The sequence below is a fragment of the Phaethon aethereus genome (assembly GCF_964289735.1).
Source record: "Phaethon aethereus genome assembly, chromosome: 4".
Lineage (NCBI taxonomy): Eukaryota > Metazoa > Chordata > Aves > Phaethontiformes > Phaethontidae > Phaethon > Phaethon aethereus.
Genome location: NC_138578.1, coordinates 2,844,992 through 2,868,007, shown reverse-complemented (window position 1 = coordinate 2,868,007; position 23,016 = coordinate 2,844,992). Strand labels below are relative to the sequence as shown.

General features: G+C 45.2%; 1 protein-coding gene across 3 annotated transcripts in view; it reads left to right on the top strand.

The window, feature by feature from the left end:
* Window positions 1–14,814: 14,814 nt before the first annotated feature.
* Window positions 14,815–23,016, top strand: part of CNOT6L (CCR4-NOT transcription complex subunit 6 like) — a gene marked incomplete at both ends in the record, with an annotated part of 10,664 nt that continues 2,462 nt past the window's right edge. Inside the window, 8 exons of one of the 3 annotated variants that reach the window (XM_081999098.1) lie at window positions 14,815–14,936; window positions 15,400–15,582; window positions 16,043–16,128; window positions 16,570–16,659; window positions 17,467–17,535; window positions 19,390–19,547; window positions 20,583–20,737; window positions 22,109–22,326. In XM_081999098.1, coding sequence (XP_081855224.1) covers window positions 14,821–14,936; window positions 15,400–15,582; window positions 16,043–16,128; window positions 16,570–16,659; window positions 17,467–17,535; window positions 19,390–19,547; window positions 20,583–20,737; window positions 22,109–22,326 — 1,075 coding nt within the window. Of the gene's footprint in view, window positions 14,937–15,399; window positions 15,583–16,042; window positions 16,129–16,569; window positions 16,660–17,466; window positions 17,536–19,389; window positions 19,552–20,562; window positions 20,738–22,108; window positions 22,327–23,016 lie in introns of all 3 variants that reach the window. The other 2 variants (XM_081999097.1, XM_081999096.1) reach the window with 2 other exon arrangements.

The window sequence follows — 23,016 nt, the reverse complement described above, 5'->3', positions numbered from 1 at the left end:
GCTGTTTACGTGTAGCGTTTAGCTAAATGGTTTATTGTCTTTCGCGTTCTGCTTGCCTGCAAAGGAGCTTTATGTTTTCTCTGAGAAAGTTACATAAAATGCAATTAAAAGGGCTATAGGACTCTATCCCCAGATTTCCTAGGGTATGAAGTCTGTGCGTATTTTAAATAAAGTTAACACTGCGCATACCTTGTCTGCGGGCACATTTCACAACTTCACAACAGAGTCCTGTCAACAAAGGTGCTCGGCCCGTCTGCGCTACCAGCGCAGAAATAAAATACTTGTCCCTTTTGAAACTTCCACTTTCAGCACAAGAGTGAGAGTAGGGCCAGAGCAGAGAGGAAGAGGAAGGGGTTTAGCTCATTGCCTTGCTGCCAAAAGCAAGTTGAGACTTGCTTGTGACAATGATGGTTAAAAGTGGCTGTGGCAAAAATAACCATCTCGGGATCAAAACAGCAGCACTGCTGTCTGGCTCCAATTCAAGTAGGTCCACGGGAACTCTTGTGCTATTTTACTTTTGACACCAAAGGGTCCGTCTTGCCGATGATCGGTGCATGTTATTGAGGGAAAAGTCTAGCAATAAAGATGACAACCCTCAGGAGGGGGCATAAACTTTCTGAGTCTGTGGGGTGACGGATCTTCAGAAAGGATTTTAGTTTTGGGGGGTCCCCCGTACCGATTTGTAGCTTGAGGATTGGCAAATCTTTGTTTACAGACACGAACTGACTAATCCTTCAGAGCACCCTGCTGTCGTCCCCGCTGCTGTCAATCAGGATTATTCGTTACTCTAAATCAAGCGTAAAAGCAAACCTATCATGCCTTCAGCTAGGAGCATCAGGAATTTTTATGGCTGGGAAACTACCGGAGGCAGCGCTCGTCCGAAGAGCTCATGGGCCTTTGCCCTTCCCGAGCTACGCACCCACCTGCGGTCTCTGGAGGCCCGTGTTGGAAAGGGGAAGGCAAACCAAAGCTGCCAACTAAGAGTCCTTTGTCCTGGCCTCCAATCCTTCCGCAACGACTGCTGCAAGCTGAAAGCTCCCCAGTCTCCTACTTACAACCACCTGAAAGTAAAAACCCGATTAAACTATTTTAAGTGCTTTTTAAAAGGCAAAAAATATTCATGGGCAGAGGCAGCTCTGCAAGTTGCAGAAGAGAGAGGAATGTTTAGCCTTGTGTTGCTGCAGAGGCAGGTTTTGTTGTCTGCTTTAGGGGCAGGGAGGCAGGGAGAAGGTGGTCTCCTCAGGAAAAGCGGAGGAGAAAGGGAATTGCCTTCTGCTTCGCAATACACGTGCAGTGGCCTACAGTTACGGACAGAAGGGATATGTGGCCTTGACCTTACAGAGTCCTGATATTGAAAAGGGAGCTTTCCCCACGTGAAAAATGGCTTCGGTTTTCTTCTTAAGACGTTTGGACAACTCCAGAAACCTGCCTTACTGACAGATCATTTTGAAAAGGAGGTTTTTATGGGCTGCTAAACAAAATTTGGTGAATGCTAAGATGCATGCCTTTTGGGTAAATTTGAGACCCAGAACTCCTCCATTGCTTTCATTTCTTTGAGTGTCCATTAGCAGCTGAAACGACGTTTTTCAGCGAGTTTCTTCCCTGAGCGAGGGACCTGAACCTCATGTTGAGAGCAACAGTGCCAAGTGACCCCCTCTTCTTTTTTCCCCCGTTTGCTTTGGTGTCAGGGTCCCTCAAACATATTTTTTTAGTTGGTCAGATTCCACAAGAACAAAGATAACTACAAAAACATCCGCTTTTGGTCAAGCTGTTAATAGTAGTCAGGATTTGGAGACGGTGCTCAAGTTGGCTGTTGACCCTTTAGGGCAGCTGAATGAACTGATCGGGTAGTTTTCCTCTCGCTTTTCAGGAATGCTTCCATCTGACTGAACATCTTTGTGCCTTCTAATCACAAATTAGTTTTGCTTTTTTTCCTTCCTAAAGACATCAATCTAAAGGTTCTCTCATAGGGTTCTGGCTTGGCTTGAAGGCTGTAGAGAGAGAAGCACGTTGAAGACTTCCTTCTGCAGATTTTTAGCTGTTTTTTTTCCATGCGGTACTCACAGGAAAATCGAGAAAGGGGGAAAGCAGAAACATACGTTGTATGCTTTGCTGGATATTCCCACCCTGTGTTTCGTAAACAGCGCAGTGGAGAGGTCCTGCAGGTTTTAAAGTTTTCAGCTCTGTGGCCTGCAGCTGTTCCTCCTCCTGGTGCTTAACACTAAGATTTCATGGCCTGAAAAGGCATTTGAGAGCTTCCCATGGAAAGGTCCCATTCAAGCACCCCAGATACATTTGTCTCTTCCGTGCAAGGTAGGGAGCTCGATCTTGGGGGGTGGAAGAGAAAGCACACCCCAGACTCGCTTGCCGTACGTACTTGCGTGAAGTCAGTAAGGTTCCCGATGGCACGAGAGGAGCTTATCTCCCTCAAATAAACGTCTTCTCTCTTGAGTCAGCCTTGACATGTGGAGAATATAGTTTGCTCTTCTCGTTGCTTCAGGCCGAGAGCTGCAGCAGCATTAAAACGCTCAGAGGAAAGCGTAGAGTTGTCACCCCCGTCATCCGTGGGGAGAAACGCAGATAGAAACCGCTACCGGTGCTGTGAAACCGCCACTGTTTCCTGGCCTTTCAGAAAGAGTTGGTTCGCTCGCTTCGTGTCGGAGCACGTATCGGTATGCATTGCTCAGCCCTTGCACGCATGGCACAGGCTGCTGCAAGATAGAGCTTCCTGCTGATACAGACAGGAAAAGTAAAACTGATTTGCAAGGGGCATAGAAGTAGAAGGGTTGTCAGAAACTCTGCTCTCCAGGTAAAAGAAAACACTCTTCTTTGCATTTTCTTAGACATGTGGAACTTGCAGCTCCGGGCAGGAAAAGGCCAGTTGGGGCAGTGCTGAACGTAGTTCCAGAAAACTGGTTTCTACTTCCTCTAAACCTTAAATTTCAATTTATATTTATTCTGTTACATGGGTTTACAACTGGCCCTGGAAGTGGCAGAGAGCTAGCACAGGATGAATTATCCACCCAGTAGAAGTTTCCACTTGTGAACGCCTTTCCTCTAATCCGTTTTTGTTTTGGAAAGTTAAGAAAGGAGAAGGAAAACGGGGCCAGACAACTTCTCACATACCAGAATGTAGTCACAGGTGCCAGGAAGAGTCGGGTTCAGATTGTCAGATGGCGCTTGGCTTGCAGTTTTTCCTCCAGCCAAATTATGTCTTACCTTTGGGAGTAGTCCAGTCTCTAGACACAATTTTGTACCTGTGCAATGATCCTTATCCTTACTCTGGAGCAAAAGATTGTGGAGGAGTGGAGTTCATCAGATAAATTAGGAATAATTTGAGTGGATGAGAGAAGCACATATTTTAAGTATTTGAGACCTGTGGTTAGATTAGGAGATTTGGGTTTTTTTACAGTATTAAGATCTCTTTGAAATGTCTCGGATTAAAAGGTTATATAGCCTTTTTGCAGACTATGTAGCCAAGTCTGAGCGAGGCTATGACCTTAGGATATCCGTTTCATTCTTTGATGTATTTTTTCGTGTACAGTTTGACTTGAAGACTGCACAGCAACAACTCCCGTGATGAACTGCTAGGTGTTTTTCTGCCTGCCACAGTAAGCCCTAGGTGCTGCCAAACAAAGCTCCCCACGCGTGTAAAGGTGGAACCGTTCAGTTTTGAATCGATGGCCACTTACTTCATGGCAGCTGCAGGTATGGACAAAACAACCCTGGACGTGTATGCAGGGAGATGACTGTAACTCACAAGTATTTTCTACTTGGAAAATTATGTGTGTTAAAACCTCAAGCTGTCAACAACGCTACAGCATTCCTGAATCTGTACCTGCCTCTTCCGCATACCCGCTGTGTCTGTGCTCTTGCTTTAGGCGCCGTTTCTATAAAGCGGTGGTGAGTGACGCTTGGTAGGACTAGGGCTTCGGACCGTATTTCTCCTCTTTAACTTGCTTTCAGCGATTATTAGCTTCTTTGCAGGTTTATACAGCAGTTTATGTCTTGAGTACATGGACCTCCTAGCACCTCAGTGCCTTGACAGGGAGCGTCAGGGCCGCAGCTCTTCCGACAGCGCCCGATGGCTTGCGTAACTCCGAATCCTCAGCAAAGGACCGCGAGGAAGCCTTTGCAAACATAGACGTTAGGGCACTCTTGAATTAACTTCTCACTTGCTAGCATATTAAGAAAGAACAGAAAACTGTCCTTTTTGAAAAACTTCAGCAAAAATTGCCAAAGGTATTCCCTGGTTAGGTAACGCACGTGCTTCAGATGAAATCCCGTCAAGTGGCTGAACAGAGGAATCCACCCAAGTTTAACCTATCTTCTGGCAGAGGAACGAGCGCGATTCGTGTCAGCTCTCGGTCATGCCCCTGGCCAGTTAACGCGTACGTTGGGGTTTGTTCCCAGATGGCCTACTTCCCTCTACTAAACTAAGTATTATAGCGATCGTTCTGGGCAACAGAATTAGCCTTCTGCTAATTTTGGTTTAAAGAGCAAGATACCTGCTGCACTGGGTAGCATCTTGACCCACTGGAGATGAGCTCTTGTGCGTCTTGTTGCAGTCAGATTTCATAGATGCTAGTAGTGAATTAACCTCCAGATACCGGCATCTCACTTTTCTGTTAGAGGTGAATGTCCTGGTCCCCACAGCAATTGTCTTGGGCTATTGATACTGTAGTTTCTCATTTTCTGCCTTGCCGGAACGCAGCTAGAGGACTATGCGTTACCCATCAGCATCAATTTTAAACCGAGATCTACTATTTGGAAGTTTAAGTACGGTGTAACTGCACAGGGGAAAGATTTGCATAATCAGATACAGAAGCAACTGAACTATCTTTCGATATCCAAGTAACAGGCTTTTCTCTGGCTATCAAGCAAGCTTTTTTATTTTTTTTATTATAAAGTACATGTAAATATACCCCTCCGAGAAGGGTGTTTATGCCTATGAACTGCTTGGTTTTAGAGATCACTTTTCTTTCTCCTCTTCTTCTGAGCGTACCAGCCTAACTACTTTGGGCACTAGTACGGCATCCCGTGGCCTGTTGAAACTGGGCTGTAATAAGAAAAGGCTGATTTATTGTGCCAGTGATTGCACAACAGTTTCCCCTACTGGCCTGTACTTTTTCCTCTGGCTTCCCCCCCTCCTTCCTTTTAAAATCTTGAGCTTTGACTCCTCCAAATCTACCTGTGGTTGAACAGGGCAGGCCTTGTAACTTTAAAGGTATCTGAAGTACGTTTTATGGTGGCAGATATCCATGTGGCTAAATATTGCTGCAAAGAACAGATTGTGAATGATAAGCTGGCCGTTACCTTTCTATCGTATAGGGATAGAGTAGCTGAAGTGCTGCTGGGCTTTGCTTATTTTCTTAAAGTCTTGGCAGCCTACCGCTTAAAGGTTAAGATAACGTCGTAGCCGCAGAAGTAATCTCATCTGTTCTTTTCTCCTAGCACAACCTTTTCTTTGAAGGATGAGGGGTTATTGATGATTCAGATCGTGTTTTAAAGAAAGGAAGAAACGTTCATTGAGAAGACCGCTTCAAAGCTGCTGCTGCGGTGTGCGTGAATGAATAATTCTGGTGTAGTTTTGTTCAAAATAACAGGTCGATACCTGACCTCTCTCCAATTATTGATCCTGAAGAGTTGAACGAGACGAGGTGTTGGCTCGGGCCAACCAGAACAGGGTCTTTATCATATCTAAGCGAGCGACCGAATGAGCTGAGATGTCGGATTAGGCTTGTCAATAAACCAGCTTCTTCCCTAGAGGCTCGGAGGGGTGCTCGCACACGGCGACGCTGCAAGCTTACTCAGTTCTTGGTGTTGAGAGTTTTCTGTCTCCCCGCTCCTATCGCTGTGAAACCGGTACTAGGAAAACCTCCTGCTTTAAGCGGCAGCCATGCACGGCTGCTTGTCTTCTGTGCCCACAGCCCCGGGACAGCGTTTTGTCTTGATGCTTGCTACTGATCCGGCACTGGCTGCTTCCTTCCCCAGACTCCCCGTGACTTCAGTTCTTAATCCTTTAAGCCACTCTGTCCTCTATCTCGTTAAAGGACCGGCGCTCTCCGGGGGACGGAGCGGCATTGCAAACAGGTCATTTCTTGCAATTAGCGTGGGATACTCGTGTAAATAAATGTACTATTTAAGCCACCCCTTTGGGGGCTTCTTATTAGATTTATTTACAGGCTGGCTGTTGAAACTCTTCTTGCCCTGTAATAGACCCCTTGTATGCATTTCTGTTAGTTAGATCTTTGCTGTTGAGGAGCTACCTACCCACCCCGTGTTTGCATGTTCACTAGCCCCCAAGAGCTCCTTTGAAAGCAGTAAGTGTAAAAGGCATATGCAGACAAAGGCATATATTATTCTAAGGCTTGATGCAGATATTCAAGGGTTGTCCTGTGCACAATGAGAGGTAACACACTTTTTCAAACAGAGCAGAAATTGTTCTTTTGGAGTAAGGACTGCAATGTTAATTCAGTACAGAAATTAAAAATAACTACATAATGCTACGGAGTATTTCCATGCAGTAAATAGTTCAGCTGTTCTTGTAAGTGGGGGTGTGACATAGAGGAAAAGGAAGGGTGGAAACCTGGATATTCTTGTGTTACCTGTGATTTAAGAAAAGACTCTATACTTCATTTAGAGGAGATGAGGGAACAGGGGGAAATAACTAGTGGGTGTATGTCAGTAGGACAATTAGCATTTCCATCAAGTGAGTGCCAGTTGGCTCTAGAATTAATGGCATGTAGCTCGTTCCCTCCCTTCCCACTCCTCCCCTTGGCTTTTGCTGTTTTTCTCCAGGGTTTGCTTCTCTGACTTCTCTATGCTTCTCTGGGCTTTTATTGTCCTTGTTGAAGTGATAAAGTGAAGCCCCGTGGGACCCCACCGCCACTGAAGTTCATATGCCCGCTGTGTCGGGCATAGGCAATTCCTTATGGGAAAGGAAGCAAGCTGTGTAGTTAAGGTAACAGTGACTCTGCTTTCAATCCCTGGGAACAGTCCCTCTGTACAACAGCCTCCAGCGGACCCCTGTGAACTGCTGCACCTCTCGCACGATTTGGAACTCACTGATGAGCAACGAGAGGATTGTCTGTGAAACAGAACAGGCAAAACTTCAATCGCCTCCTCTTGCTGAGCCTCATCTAAGTACCACATGGCATAAAAACTGGAGCGAAGTTTGGACAAATTCCATCGTACTGCTGCTGTGCTTGCTGTTGACACGCGCTTTTCACCATGCTTCTGGGTTTGCTAGCTGGAGTGGGTGAGTGCAAGTCCAATATCCTGCGTGCAGGTTCTCGCAGGGTTACCACCTCTCTGGTAAGGACGGCAGCGCTTCGCAAATTGTCAGCCGAGGTGATTAAGCAGTAGCGCTCTCTTCCCGACCCCGAACTTCCTCCGTGAAGCTGCCCCTTGCCTGTGCGACCTTGTTCCAAACCTGGTGGATGGCTGTGAGTTTCCCTTGACTACGGCAAAGGTAAAACTGCCAGCCAGGGGCAGCATGGTAGTAAGAATGTCCTCCCTTCAGCTTCTCAGCACAAACGTGCCTCCTGACCAGTTATAGCTTAGAGGAACAGCTTTTCATCCTCTCAGCATCAGTATAGAGATTCCACGACTTAGGTCTTTCCTCTTCTGCTTATTTTCCCTTCTTCAGCTGCAGTATAAAGCTATACTCCTTGAAGGAGATCTGCCTCGTGATGGGTGGAAGGAAGGACTACAAAAATTACTTCTAAAGCTTATTTTGTTGAAACATTTTCTACACCTAATATTTATCTTGATCATGTAGCAGAGGTGGCAGTTTTATTAAAACATTCAGCTTGCAATATGAGTGAAGACTCCCTAAAAATTTCAAGTTAAGGAGTTTAAGTACTGAACCTAAGAGTAACAAAGACATCTTACTAAAGCAAGTTTGGTTTTAGATGCATGACTGATGTGGTTCAAGAAAACCCCCGTATTACTTTGCTGTATTTTTAAAAGCATTAGCAGATGAGAAAAGTACAAGCTGATGTAATTTGCTGACAGCATTACAGAAGTACAGTCCTGTCTCGCTCCCGCTTGGAGCCCAGATTATTTAAAAGAAGCCAATGGGGCTGAAGCCCTGTCTACCGTTTCCTACAGAGGCAGAGTTACTGTTGCTACAGACTTGAAAGGAGATAGAAGTAAGTGACCTTGGGTGATCCAGATTTCCACAGTTCTCCTAACTACGTGGTTTTGGACTCTTTCTGCCAAAGAAGAGATTGCTAGCGAGTAGAGATCAATAGTCCTACTGGGTTCATGTGGAGCAGCCCACTGCACAGCAGAGTCATTGTGTCATCTCCTGAGAAACACTTTTCTTGGATGGATGATATGAAAATAAACACATCTTTTTACAGATTTATAAAACAAAAGATTTGTTTCAGTTGTACTTGTGGACTTCATCATTTGTTGCTAGCTACATGGTGCTAAGCTTGGAATTTTAGTTGTTGTTCCTTAGACTTAATATTCACTTCAAATTTAATCTCTTGCCTTGGGATTTTTTTTCCACATACTGTTTAACTAGCCTCCTGTCAGTAGGATGCTTACTTGTGTCCAAGTAGTCTCTATTTATTTATTTTAATTGTACTTTCCTCAAAGATGGTTTGACACCTCAGTATTGGGAAATGACCGTAACAAAATGCTCATTTTCTCTTTTTTCCTTTAATTAAAGAAAGCCATGAGGCACATATATTCGTTCCACTGATAATCTCTAGTCCCATTCGGGTCACTTGGAATTAGCAACTGAAGAGAGACCCTACCTTTGTTGACAGACTCGCGGTGCTCGTTGGACGCTTGGTAGAGATAGCGCATGCAGACGTGGTGGAACATGTTCCTGCAGGAGAGCACTGTGAAAAAAATCCAGATCCAAGCAAAAGACTAATCAAAATTCCCCACGCATATTTTCTTGCTAGTATATATACACTAGATACTAGATTTACCAAGTAGTTCACCTTAAGCTAACACATGTATACATATCCTAGTACTGGCAGTTTGGTTTTAAATCCTCTTAACAGACCCTTAAACAATTACCTTAATTTCTTCATCTTCATTCCCCCCCAAAGCACTCTAAGTCAGTTTTTGCTGGTATTGGCTGTGCCTCCCCTTCAGGAGGCTGAGGTGGGGAAACTTTGGCCATACGCTCATTTAAAAACAGAGTACGCTTATTGCAGAAGGAACGGGCTCCCTCTCCTCCCTTCGCAACCATGTGGTCCTGTTTACAAGATACATAGATAAAAAATGGCTCTGTTTTCCAGCTTGTGGCCCAACTTTCCAACACTAAATAACATCTGCCCGTGTGCACACACGTGCAGGCACACGCTCTGGCCTCGTCAGCCAGCAAGATTTTTAATTCCTGGGAGGGATCACCATATGGAAGTGGATGGACAGTAAGCTGTTACCGCACAGAGGAAGGAGGAATGATTCAGGGCCGTCTGCTGGACAGTTTTCAAAATGCTTTGGCAGTTTGACTCATCTATACACAGAGACTGAAAAAAAAAAATCAATCACAAAGAACGTCACTCTGCTGGAGGCAAGGATTTTGAGTTGTGCCAACATATCCGTGAACACAGGGCTGAAGCGGGACGAAGTTGCAGCTCTTTTCAATTTGCTGGCTCGTTACAATCAGACAATTCATTTGTGCATTGAGGTGTGAAAGAACTTAAACGGAAAAAACACATTACAGTCACTGTAATTTAAGAAACGCATCTTCAGCCTCTCTGGGGAAGGGACTAGTCATTGTTTTGCAGCAGCACATAGCTCTAAGGGACTTTGACCTATCCGGCTTCAAAGTCCCCCTGCAACATAAATACCAAATAATCTGGACAGCTTTGAGCAGCCTTTCTCTTTCCGCTGGACATCCGTTAATCCTTCTGCTTGATGGGAGATATTTGCCTTCGGAACAAGAGATCTGACTTTATTAAAAATGATAGTGATGCAGTTCCTCTCTCATAGCAACCCTGAGATACTTACTGTGCTGTGTTTGAATGTGCTCTGGAACAGAAAAGATTTTATATGTTCACAGCTGCTGTTGATTTCCCCCACCCATACAAAGAAAAAACCAACCCAAAACCACTATGAGTTAAGAAATTTCTTAATCCCTAGCATAAAGCCCTTCTTTTCTTCTTGTGTCAATGCAACTTGCAGGGCTGCCTTCAGCTTCTCCCTGAAAAAAACCCCACAGTTTATATTTCATACTGCTAACTATACCCTCCCTATCTCATTTCTCCAAATCTGTATAACTTGAGAAGGCCTCAGATAGTTAAGCACAGAAGAGCTGTGCTCTTTTCTGTTATTACCTGGTTGTCTGAAACACAGAGTGTGCAGAAGCTCCCGTTTATTGCCCCAAAACCAGCATCTTCACAGTAAAAGCCTGTGGCACAGCCCAATGGCTCTAAACTTTCTTCTTCGATGCTCAGCACACTTTCAGTACCGGTACATTATTCCTATTTTGGCTTTTAACTGATAGTCAGCATACTCCGTAACACAAAACCCAGCAAACACAAGAGCACATAAAAGCAAGAGTACAAAAAGGGAGAACGCAAACCTCCTGCTTGCAACACTTCAAAACCAAGCAGCTTCTCCCTAGCCCTTTTTATAACCAGCTGAGCTGGAGCTGCTTAAGTTCACCTGGGACCATACTTAGGCTTCAGCTGAGTAACCCTGCTATGCCAGTCATCTCTAGGCTTTTGGGGGTGGGCTTGTAGCCAAAGAGTGCATAAGCATGACATTGTTAGGAACCCCCAGATTTCAAAGTCTGTTCAGAGCTTAAATATTGTTCTTACTAATGCGCCGACGTTTTCATGTTCAGGTTTTCTTTAATTTACATCGCATCGGGGTCATGCTATTTCAGTTTACATGGTTGGGTTTGTAGCGGAGAGCAAGTTTTAGGAGCTTCAAAAGTTTTCCAAAGGAACTCTTTAGAAGAAAAGCTGTCAAGAATTTTTTTTTTTGGTCCTATTTGCAATGCAGAGAAACTGAGAGTGCACATATTCTGCTCGTGTCACACCTGTGTTAGCTGAATTTTCGCAAAGGCCTTGCTTAGACCTGCAGGGTGCGACTCCGCAACAGCTCAAGCTGACCAAAATCAGTGCTACTTCAGTTCCCACGTCCCTCGCTGGGTCTTCCTGCTTTGTTCCTTGTGACAGGGCTAGTACGTGTCCGATTTGGGGGTTAACTGATTCAGGCAACTCGGTGTAGCTCCCTGAAGACCGAGCAAAAATAGGTTGGGATTTCTGGGCTCTGGTTTAGTTCCAGGACAAGCAGAGAGGGAGATGGGGATGCTGGGAGTTGCGAACCCGGGCAGAATTCATTTTTGCTTCAAAAAAATGACATGTGGTGGCTTTCAAGTCTTGCTTAATGTTGCTGTTACGCAGAAGGAAAAAAAAAGTGTATTTGATTTAGGTTTCTTTTCCCTTTTCTGTAACTGTGGAAATTACACCGATGCTCGTTTGACTCACTACTATTTCAAAATAATATTAAAGTGACTAATATCTGAAAAAATGCGCATGTCGTTTGACTCGCAGTTCAGGGGTCGTCTCATCGGAGGGCGTCTGACTGCCGCAAATCGCTTTAAATTGGCGGAGCGCTTCTCATAACGAGTGGTATTTCAACACAATTTCATCGGGTTCCCTGCCAAGGAGGAAACTGTAATCCTGAAGCTTTTTGATGGTGTCACCCGGTCAGTGGTCATCTCTTGGCCCGTGGGCAGGTATGGATGAGTATGGGGTGACTCAGATGGTCTAACCGCCGCGGTTTTAAAGGCTTCATCACCAGGCCCTGGGATGTTTGTCCAACTCCTGCCCCGCTGCGGAGGAGGGAAGCTGCTGGGGTCTGGCAGTGGGACCGCCAAGCCCCGCTCTGGTTTCCAGCGAGGCTGCTCAGCAGCTGGAGGAGACCGCTTGCCGCTTCACGACTTTGAATCGACGTGCGTGCGACAGCAAGGACCCCTGGCTGGCCTGAGCCTTGCTGAGCCGTTAGCCATCTGCGTCTGGCTTGAGATGAAACGGCGAGCGGGAATACAAATAAATTCCCGCTTGCTTTTTTAGCTGGAAATGCACCTTGAGAAGCCCGTAGGCAGCAACCGTGGCCAACGCTTTTGCCAGCAGCGTGCAGGGCAGGGAGGGGTTTCAGTATGCAGAAACTGAAATTTAAATCTGCCCGGGTCTGATATGACTATAAAATTATGCTGTAGAAAACAAGAATGCGAAGACCCAGTAAGCAAGAGCGTGTTTCACAGAGCGCTTACCCAAATGCTGACGCTGGGTATCGGACAGCAAAGTTTGCCATGTCCCAGGTCCAGATGCGGTAGAAGTACGGATCGGTTTAAGATACGACAGATTAAAAAATCAAAGCGAAGACCCGTCCTGGGTCAGTTCAGATTTTTGATGATTAAGACTTAAAGATCCAAAAACTCCCTTCTGGCCTAAACCCTTAATCCTTTGTGTATTCTGCTTGATTTTCACCGCCCAGCCTTCAGGTTTCCCCCTTCTAATCCGCAGCATGCCTTCCGGATGAAATAAATATTGTCACGTACTGAAATCTCATTTTCTATTAAAGGATCATTGCAGGTAATCCCGTGACAGTGACGTGACGCTTTGCTTGCTGCAACAACTAAGGTGCTGGTTTTTGGCACGGACGGACTCGCTCTGCTTATGCCGCGTCTAAAACGCTAGGACTGTGGTCTTGGTTCGGGTGCGTATCACATGAAATTGCTGTTGAGTAGCAGGCTGGGTAATGTGCTCGGTGCCACTCCAAGTAATTAGGCTTTAATACAAAGTGCGGTAGCGTTGCCGCCTGTTTCCTCGCAGGCGCTGGGACCGGGACCGTGCTCGCCGCAGCTGCCAGGGACTGCAGGCTCTCCCAGTGCTCGGGTCTTGGCCCCCCGACTCGGCAGTGATTCACGGCGCTGCTGGATGACTCTGCTCGGCTCCAGGGGTCTAGCAAAATCCAGGAAGAGCCGTGTCGAGACTGGCTGGAATGTGGATTACTTCCATACGTGTCTAAGGGCAAGGATGCCCTGGAGAAAAGGTGAAATTAGGGCTCTGGTGGCTCTCCCCAGGGGCTGTGAGTGATCTGTTCTTGGGGCCGGGGCTGCTCCCTGCTTCTGCACGTGCACGTGTTTAACAGTGAAGATAAATCCGGCAAACTCCGAGCTCTGGAGATTTAGCACTCCCGAAGCACAGCCTGTAACTCTGGTTGTGTCGGGAAGTACCGTCCCCGATTTTGGGGTTCTGAAAGGAGGATCGAAGGGTTCCGGGTCTAATCCCGTGTCCTTAAGTAATCCGTTTCATTCATCGCATCGAACTGAATTGCTGCAGCTGAGCAGCGTGAGCGCAGAATCCTCTTACCCTGTAGCTTTCCACGCCGTATGACTTCACCTGTAAATAGAAGCGGACTATAATTAGACGTGGGGCTCGCATCTGCCCTGCGCTTGCAACAGGGAGCCTTAACGTTGGGGGAGGAAGCACCAGACCCGTAACCGAGACCCTTCGCAGGGGACGGCCCTGACAACCCTGGCTCCCACGCGATGCCGGAACGCAGTTTTGGCTATCTGCATCAGTTGGAAAAAACTGCAGTTCTTTAAGCTCCTAAAGGGGACGTGTGATCTTTGTTTAGTTGGACTAGCTGAAAAAAACCCTGAACTGCTTTCAACAAATTCTTCATAGTTCTCTGTCCCGTCAGTTCAGCAAATCGAACAAGTTATAGTTGTTTTAAGAGCTTCGCAGCTACTGCAGCCCGTTGTAGTAGAGACGTATGTATGAGGGAAAAAATGTAGACCGGCTGCTTTGGATCTGTATAAAATCAAGGTTTGTGTCTTGTGTGTGTCTGGGCGGGAATAGACCCGCGAAGAGCAAATTTAGCTAACCTTGTGTTTTAAAACCGAAGAACCCCTCTTCCCACCCCCGGTCTCTCTCAGCACACAGTCTGGGGAGGTATGGAGGGAAACTTCCCCCCGTGACATCTGGAAAGTGTATGTTTTTTGAACGGGACATCGGAGCTCTCTTCTGGCAAGAATCTGGCAAATGAGATCGGTTGCATTTGTGTGTGCACGACAAGCTCACCCTTAAGACAGGAGTGCATCGGATACTGAAGTTTTGGACGGGGCTGAAGCCCTGTATGCATAAGAACAGCTAATGAGAATTTTACCCGAGCTCGTTTCATGTCTCCTAGGCCGTTAGGAGTAAAAAGGTCTTGACTGATACTGAGCATGAAAAAGCACAAAGCCGACAAGGTAGATAGTTAATGGACAAATGGAGCTAATTCGCCTACCTACTGCGATTGTGTAAGTGCAGTGCAAAAGGGGGACTGTGTAAGCTGAAAATAATTGCTGTAAAAGTAAAGAGAATAGCCTTCCCTTCAATCGTTGGTTCCCTGTGAAAAACTACAGGAGGGAGCAATCCCTGCGATTTCGCCTCTTGTCTTGTCTGCGGGTTCTGCACGTGGCAAATAACTCGGCGATGATGTAGGTTACGCTTCGGTCTGGGGGATAAACTAGGAAATCCGGGAAAGCCTGCATCGGGGCAGCACAAGGTAGCGCTGCGGATGACTGCAGAAAACCAAACTTTGTAGGAAGAAATGCCCTTTTCCGTTACGGGCCCGTATTCTGCAAAGGTCTGAGCACCTGCTTAGCTCCATGCGCTGGGAGCAGTTGGGCTGGCGTCAGCATAATATTTATCGTACGTAAACTCCAGGGCGTGTGTTTTTGCGGGGTGTCACTGGGAAAGGTAATCTCCTGGCGGGTTACAAATGAAGAAATGCTGTCGCGTGGCAGATCCGTAATGCTTGTCGTGCTCTTTCAGACTAACAGGGATGCCAAAGGAAAAATATGATCCTCCAGATCCTCGCAGAATTTACACCATCATGTCAGCGGAAGAGGTAGCCAATGGGAAGAAGTCGCACTGGGCTGAATTAGAGATCTCGGGTGAGTGGGTTTGGTTTTGAATTTTGGTTCGGCAGAGCTGTCGGTACCCCAAAATAGCACGAGACGCTTTCCGATAGGGGATCCTGTTGTGAAACCAGTTTTTCTGAGTTGGGGGCGGAGGAGCAACTGACTTACCAGATTGCCTTCGAGCTTGATAATGCAGCCCAGCTGATTTAAAACACCAGCTCAGATTGGACGTGAGTTTTTGGGTAGCACGTCAGCTTCCCTAGAGCTGTACCTCTGTCTCTGTCTTTTTAACTGGGAAGGGTTAGATAATTATTTAAAGTCTGCTCGTAGAAGAGCTACACGAAGGTATCTTCCACAAGCGTCACTGAGCGTTCCACTGAAGTGGTAGGGTTTCCACACTGGAAATCCCATATTCTGACATTCCCCATAGTTTGTATCTGATGGCTTGAGAGTGCAAACCTGACTGAGGAGGTGGTTCTTTGCTTTTCTTTTTTAGGTAGAGTGCGGAGCTTGAGTACGTCGCTTTGGTCGCTGACGCACTTGACTGCTCTGCACCTCAATGACAATAATCTTACTCGCATTCCACCTGATATTGCCAAGCTTCATAACCTGGTTTACCTGGACCTGTCATCCAACAAACTCAGAAGTTTACCAGCAGAACTAGGAAACATGGTATCTCTCAGGTGAGAGAATTTATTCTCTGTAACTTTTCAAAAAATCTATATTCTGGGATTGGGACCGAGAATTTTATTTTGCTTTCCATTCTTGTGTTTAGAATAATTCTGAAAAATACAGGATTGGTGCAAATGTTCAGTTCTAATAATTACTTCTGGGTTTATTACACTTCTCTGATCTCTACAGATGCATGTCTGTAAGCTATGTAGTCTTCTGCTCTGAAACATTCTTTGAGACTTGGGCATTGCCTGCTGTTTAAATTCTCCCCGATTTAATTTCGTGGTTTGAGGGTTTTGTGGGTATGAAAGTATTTTGGTCGCGCTTTGAAACGGGAAGATTGGCATATCTTTCCACAATACAAAAAACTCAGGGTGAAAAGTGTCATCTTTGAAGATGAGCGGCATATAGCGCTTTAACAGTTTTCTTCTGAAGTGATACTCATCAAAAGTGTTTCTGCATTTGCTGCAGGGAATTGCTTTTAAATAACAATCTGTTACGGGTTTTGCCTTATGAACTTGGACGGCTCTTCCAGCTACAAACCCTAGGTTTGAAAGGTGAGCGAGTTCTTCACAGTGCAATATTCGTATGAGTACTCTTGAATTACTGAGGGGGCTGTGTACTACCTCAACATTTTCTTACAGTTCACTTGAGATATTAAGCTTGTAGCAAAAACGACCGGCCAGTTTGTAAAACAAGGCTTTTCTTTTTTAATGGTATTAAACGTCCTTATGAACCTTTTTCAAATCTGTAGATAAGTAAATAAAGCCTTTAACTTACTGTACTATTGATTGAGGTGAGTCAAAGAAAGAAAGTCTATGTGTGCCGGCTCTTGCTGTAGCATCTGTTACCGTGGTAGTCTATGGTTCCAAGTTAAGCAACCTAACTATCTCCCGGGTCAATTTGTCTGTTCTCATTATGGGAGATTTTCTTTGATTGGAAAGCCTCAAGAAAGTCAGGCAGCTAATCACCCGGTTGTTGTTTTATGCTGTTGGCAGGCAATCCTTTATCACAAGATATTCTCAGCCTCTACCAGGATCCGGACGGAACTCGAAAGCTACTGAACTACATGCTTGACAATCTAGCAGGTGACAGCCCTACAACTCTGATTGACAGAAGTGGTTTAAAAGCATGCATTTCTCACAGTATTTGCTGCTAAAACAGGAATGCGAACCGCTGAAGGGAGAGTATTTTCTATCTGCTTTTGTGTTTTTGTCGAGCGGTTCCAACCGTACACACAAACGCACACTCGCACACAGCGGAAGAGGTTGACATATATTGTCTAAGCTTTTCCCGTGTTACCGTGTTAGAGGCAGTTGTTCCCGCTGTTCTGTTTGATACCCTTCGATTACCGACAAAGTGCAAGGTCTTCTTTGCTCAAGCCATTTTGATACTTTCCACTGGAAGTTATAATCCAAATGCAAGCCGAATGTCAAACTTAGATCTAGAAATACCAAAGTGATTAAGAATATCCGATACCTGACTTAAATCCCGCTTTGTGGTTCTGTAACTGAGCTTTCGGTTTTACCACTTGATGTCAATTAAGTTAAAACACAGCAGGAACGAGGCTCTTGGAGAAGGGGAGTGTAGCATGTCAGAACGACTACGGGATTCACCCCTCCTTCTTCAGCCCTATGTTCAAGGTGCAGGACTATTTCGGTGGCGCTTCTAGATTTGAAAGCAAGAGACAAAAACAGTCGTGAATCTTACGTCTGACAAATCTGCTGTTACTATAGCTAACCGTTGAAATTAGTTTTGCCTCCCCTGGAGCGTAAAAAGGGAGTTGGGGATGCAAAGTCCAGCGTGGAACATTATTGTTCAGTCATCATTTTAACTTAGCAATTGTAACTTACAAATACAAATGCTGAATTAATCGCTGTTTTACGTTTTTTTAGTTCATCCAGAGCAGCTGCCTCCAAGGCCATGGATTACTTTAAAAGAACGAGACCAAATTCTGCCCTCAGGTAAATCTGCGGTTCTTTCTTTCACACAACGATGCGCTGAAAACCTTTTTTTTTAGCTTTATTTTCAGAGAAGTCTTCTGGCTTGCACGGATCGCATTGCAAATAGCAATTTGTGTTCATTTGTACTAAAACAATTACCATATGGCTATGCGATAAACATCATTTCTGTAATTTGAATGGGATGCCGGTCACTTCTTTTCCATGTTAGGCTTTTTCATAACTGTTCCAGCCACAGATGCCTGAGCAAAAGAGCTTATTTTAAAAAGACTCATCTCTCAGAAATAATAACAACTCTAAAATAACTGTATACAAATACCGTGTCCACACCCAGGCTGTCTAAAGTGGGACCTTGAGAAGTTCCTATCTGCAAGTAAAGCCGTGGAGTGCCTGGTACTGAAGTTAGTTTAATGCCCTCTATTGTTGCTTTTGGTAAAGTGCAAGAGGCAGCATTTCTTCAGGCTGTCCCAATCCACCGGCTCTTCTTCCCCTGCGCACCCTGAATATAGCCCTCAGAAAGCATCCGTGAGCTTGTATAAAGAATAAAAACTGCTCATATTGTTGTTGCAGAAGATCAGATTAATAACCAGAAAGAATAACGTGGCAGTCCTCCGTACTGTTTCTTTTTACAGACCTGAAGACGGTGGGTCTTCAAAACTTAACGCGGTCATGTGGTAGGACAGGCTCATGTTGCAGTTAAGATCATCTGTCGCTTTTTTAATATTAAAGAACAACAAGCCAGAAAAAAACCAGGAAGAAACGGAAAATGCCAAAAGCCCTGTAAGCCACCACAATGTTAACTTCTGCATTTCTGTTTCGAATTCCCTTACAAGTCAGTCTCTCAGTGGAGTTTTAAGGACTTTTGGCATTTTCCGTTATTAGAAAGCATTAGCTTTCTAACAGAAAAATTAGAAAGCGTAGCGTTAGGCAAGTGAGCCGTGGAATATTTCACGGTTAGAAACTGTTACAAGCCAATTGGTTGTTAAAAAATTGAAACAACCGAACAGGGGAAGTCGTCTTTGACTACGAGTATAAAAAATACAGCTGTGGGGCAGCCTCGTGGCGAAACTTCACTTCTTTCCCTGCAAATATGAGCAGTCTTTTCCAGTGGCGTGGTGCTAGGATGTTGCATTTACCTATATCTCTTTCTTGGTGTAAAATCTAAAGGAGTTGAGAAGTTTGTCTGTGAAAGAAGTGTGTTTCAAGGTGAATGATCGGATGAGCGGCATGCTGACTTCTCTCTTTTCTTTTTTTTTCTCCCCCCAAATGCAACCAAATAATGTATTAGGGGCTTGCTAATTTATGACTTCATTCCCTGCCCTCACCCAGACCTCTCTTCCCCCCTTAGACTTGACAGACGCAGGTACGACTTGATCTAACTTAGAAACGTCGTAGGGGTGCTAGGAAACTTGTACAAATGTTTTGGAATCCGACTGCTTAAAAACAAAGTGTTCTGAAGCAGCGTTTCGCTCTGATGCTGTGGTATCGTGGCACAGTAACAGCTTCTTTAGCGGCTTGGTTTTGCTTTTGCTTTAGAACTGTACAGCTCACTTAAGCCTGAAGTTGCTGTATCGCAAAATGGGATTGCATTGCTCTGTGACGCACGTGACGCCCTCTCGTTTTGGTAGTAAGGCTGATTTTTTTACAGGAAGAGTTTAGCCTTACGTGGTAACTGCTGGCTCAGCAGGGCCTTTTTTACTCCCGCTCATGAAACGCTCAGTGGAAGAAGCCCACTGACTTGCGTTCGGTAGGCCCTCCAGAAGAGACCGTGTACGATTCAGTATTTCAGCCTGAATAAGTTCAGCATTTGTAATCTTCAGAGGGCGATAACCTTTCCCTTTCCTTCCTTCCTTCCAGCTTCATTCACAGTTATGTGTTACAATGTCTTGTGTGATAAATATGCCACCCGGCAGCTCTACGGCTACTGCCCGTCTTGGGCGCTCAACTGGGAGTATAGAAAAAAGGGAATCATGGAAGAAATCGTCAACTGTGATGCAGATATCATTAGCCTTCAGGTAAGTGGAAGATAACTGTAGTTTTCATCCGAAAGAGAAAACATTAACTTCCACCTTCGGAATGAAATGCTCCCCTGAAAACACCGCATTCGCCTGCTTGCCAACGCGTTCCAGGGCTTACCAATACAAGCTGTGTGTGCAGGTCCTTGTTTACGCATTGGCTTGTGTTTTATGGAATGAGACAAGGTAAGTGAGATAAAATCAGCTAAATTAGTCGGTTATTTGCATTGCAAGTTCTGGGTCTTTTCCCCCTCAGATGAGCATCCTAAATATCCTCCCTCTGGGTGTACGGGGTTTTCTGCAGAAGGGGAGAACGTAGGATGCTATAAGCCCAAATGCCACTACGCCTAGTCCATTCCGGCTCGGTACAGAAGTTAAAGTCTCAAAAATACTCTCACTGGCAAACAAGAGGCCTCTCAAAGTCAAATATCGACTGTCATTGGTACGTGTATCCTGCCGCGTTACTAGAAATCGATTGCCGACGTTTAGAACAGTTGAACGCTTCTGCCTTTCAACTGATCTTTAGTTTTTTAAGCAAGTTCTGGCAAGAAAAAGTCTCGCACAAGAAGAGAGTAGTTCCCTTGGTCTGAAAACCTCAAGAGATCAACCTCTGAAATCCTCTTGGAGACCAAATGTCACTACAAAGAAAATGTATTGTTACAGAACAGTGAGACACCCTTGTGCGAAAGAGCTCTCCAGATTAAATATTAATTGCTGCTGGGTATTTGTCTGCCTCTCAGAAGTTTTCACCTAGGACGGTATCTGCATTCAGATGTCAAAAATATCAGGTGTAATCTATTGCTATTCAAAATGCACCTGTCACTTTCTCTTTTGGGGGGATTCCAGGATATTCAGGAATGCAAATCTGTTTCCAGCAGGCCATTAATCTAGGAAGTGACATGATGTGTGCAAACAGAAGCCTTTCGCTTCGGTGAGAGCTGCTGACTGCAAGCCAAGGCAGGCCCAAGTTGCCGTACAGCGATAGGAAGGGTTGACGTGACTTTGTTAGCCTAAGGTATTTGTGTTCAATTCCAGGAAGTGGAAACAGAGCAATACTTCACCCTTTTTCTGCCAGCCTTGAAAGAACGAGGATACGATGGATTCTTTTCTCCAAAGTCACGTGCCAAAATCATGTCGGAGCAGGAGAAAAAGCATGTGGATGGCTGTGCAATATTCTTCAAAACTGAAAAGTAAGGGGCAGAAGCAGCTTTTTAAAACTACATTAAAACCAGCTTGATTTAGGTCTGAAAGCTTTCCTCTCTGAGGGTACGTAGTAACCAAAGTACTGCCGCTGTAAAACAAAAGATAACGGTCACTGCAAAGACCGATCCTCCCTTCCCTTTGGCCGCTCTATTTGCAAGAGAGTCCTTCCATTCCTTTCGGACTATGGGCAAAGATATCTCTTCAGAAACGCGGAAGTTGCAGGAGAGCTAGTATGATTAAAAACTTTAGTGCTTCACGCGCACATTTTTTGGCTGATCTGATAAATACCTCGCCTTCTTTACAAACTTTTGCCTTGCTTGACAAAAGTTTCACCCCTCTAAGATTAATCTTTAAAGATCTGTAAGCTGTGCTGGCTTAACCTTCAGGTGTTAAAAGATGTATTGCTGCCAAAGGATCACAGAATATTCTCTGCTTTTCCTAATCGAAACATTACGTTACTGAATACCCGATCCAAAAAGTTCTGCTACACTAAAGCATCAAACTATTTGGAGGGGAGGAGAGGTGCTGGCATTCACACTTCTCCTCCGTGTAAACTGCTCACGGGCTGTACCGTGCCGAGTATCCCTCTGAATAGTCCCTCGGAACCGTTCTCAGTAATTAGAATGGGAGTTTCGCAAAGCCTTAGCTCCCTTCCAGAGTTTTCACTGATTCCAGAAACAAAAATACGCCCTTCAGACCATGTATAAAAACAACGGGACTGGTTTTAAATAGAGCAAGTCTGTGAAAACACACAACTGACGGTTTTCAAACCTTGATACTAACAAGGATATATACAGAACTTGTTATTACGCTGTGGCTCTCACAGGTAAAAACAGAAGACTAATGATATTCTTTTTAAATTTTCTTAGAGCACAAAACAAAAAAAACCCCACCTTTCAATAGGTAGCCTTCAGTTTGTCCTGAAGCCAGGCATTTTCGGGCATCCTAAGGCTGGAAAGGAATGAAAAAACAATTTCACAAAACTAATGGAGGTAGCCAGTGGTTTGAAAGAAGCTGGTTTTTAATAATGCATTTGCCCAAAGTAAAAGGCAAGCCTTTAATTACCATCTCATCTTAATTTTTTGTCTAGAACACTCCTGAGGAGGTGCGATAACCTCTGAGCGTTGCTCTGAATAGTCCTCTCAGAGTGCTACGCCGAAACAAGTAAATGCTTCCTAAACCCCAGGTATCTCATCTCCCGTGAGACCATCTCACTTGCCAGACCGAGCGCTCTACCCTGACTGGGGGAATATTTCTTAGAACTGTTTTTACTTTATAAAACGAGAGGACGAAAGAAACGTGCCTCACCCTGTCCTGCAGGCTCTCTCCTTGGACGTGGTAGACCGGAGTGCCGATAGAAACCACGTCTTTTCACGTAGCTATAGGTCACACGCGTTCACGTGCGATTCTCTCTGTTTCACCAGATTTACGCTGGTGCAGAAGCATACAGTGGAGTTCAACCAAGTGGCGATGGCTAACTCCGAAGGTTCAGAAGCTATGTTAAACAGAGTGATGACAAAGGACAACATCGGAGTTGCCGTGGTGTTAGAGGTGCACAAGGAGTTATTTGGAGCAAGTGAGTACGACCGTCGTTCTCTCCTTGATTACTCAGCTCCACGTGAAGGCGTGAGTTATTCTTTAGGTAATAGGTCTCTCTAGAGTATTATTGCCGTTGGTGGGGGTAACCGGCGACTCGGCGGGTGAACAAACGCTGTTCACTCTGTTAACCTGAGAAAACAGTAGCCCATCGGTGGCTAAGACAGATTTCCTGGTCTGGTTGCACTCGCAGCCAGATGCCCAGCATTTAGCTTTCTCCTTACAAGCTTTTGCCCCTGCCTACTTATTCTGTTGAATTCTATTTGAAGAATTAAGCTTTTCCAAGATCAGCGTGTTTGCACGCATACGCCCTTACCAATAGTTGTCGGTAATGCTCAACTTCTATTTTCAACTTTCTTTTTTTTCCCCCTTGATTGAATCCCTCCATCCTCCCCCAGGGATTATATGACAGTGCTAATGTTGTGATGTGGAAGAATGAGGTTATCAGGTATCTTTTCATGCCACTTGATTGACTGACTGTCACACGTTCGTTAAGTTTGATCAGATGCAGTAGACAATTTCAACGTACGTAAAGTTGCCACCCTGCCCCGTCTGCGTGCCCGGTTTTTTGATCGCTTGTTGCCGCTGTACCCTTCAAAGGAGCAGAATGTCTAAATCGCTGGACGGGAAGGAGCTGCCTGCGACTTTATGCCCCATCTTTCAGAGTACT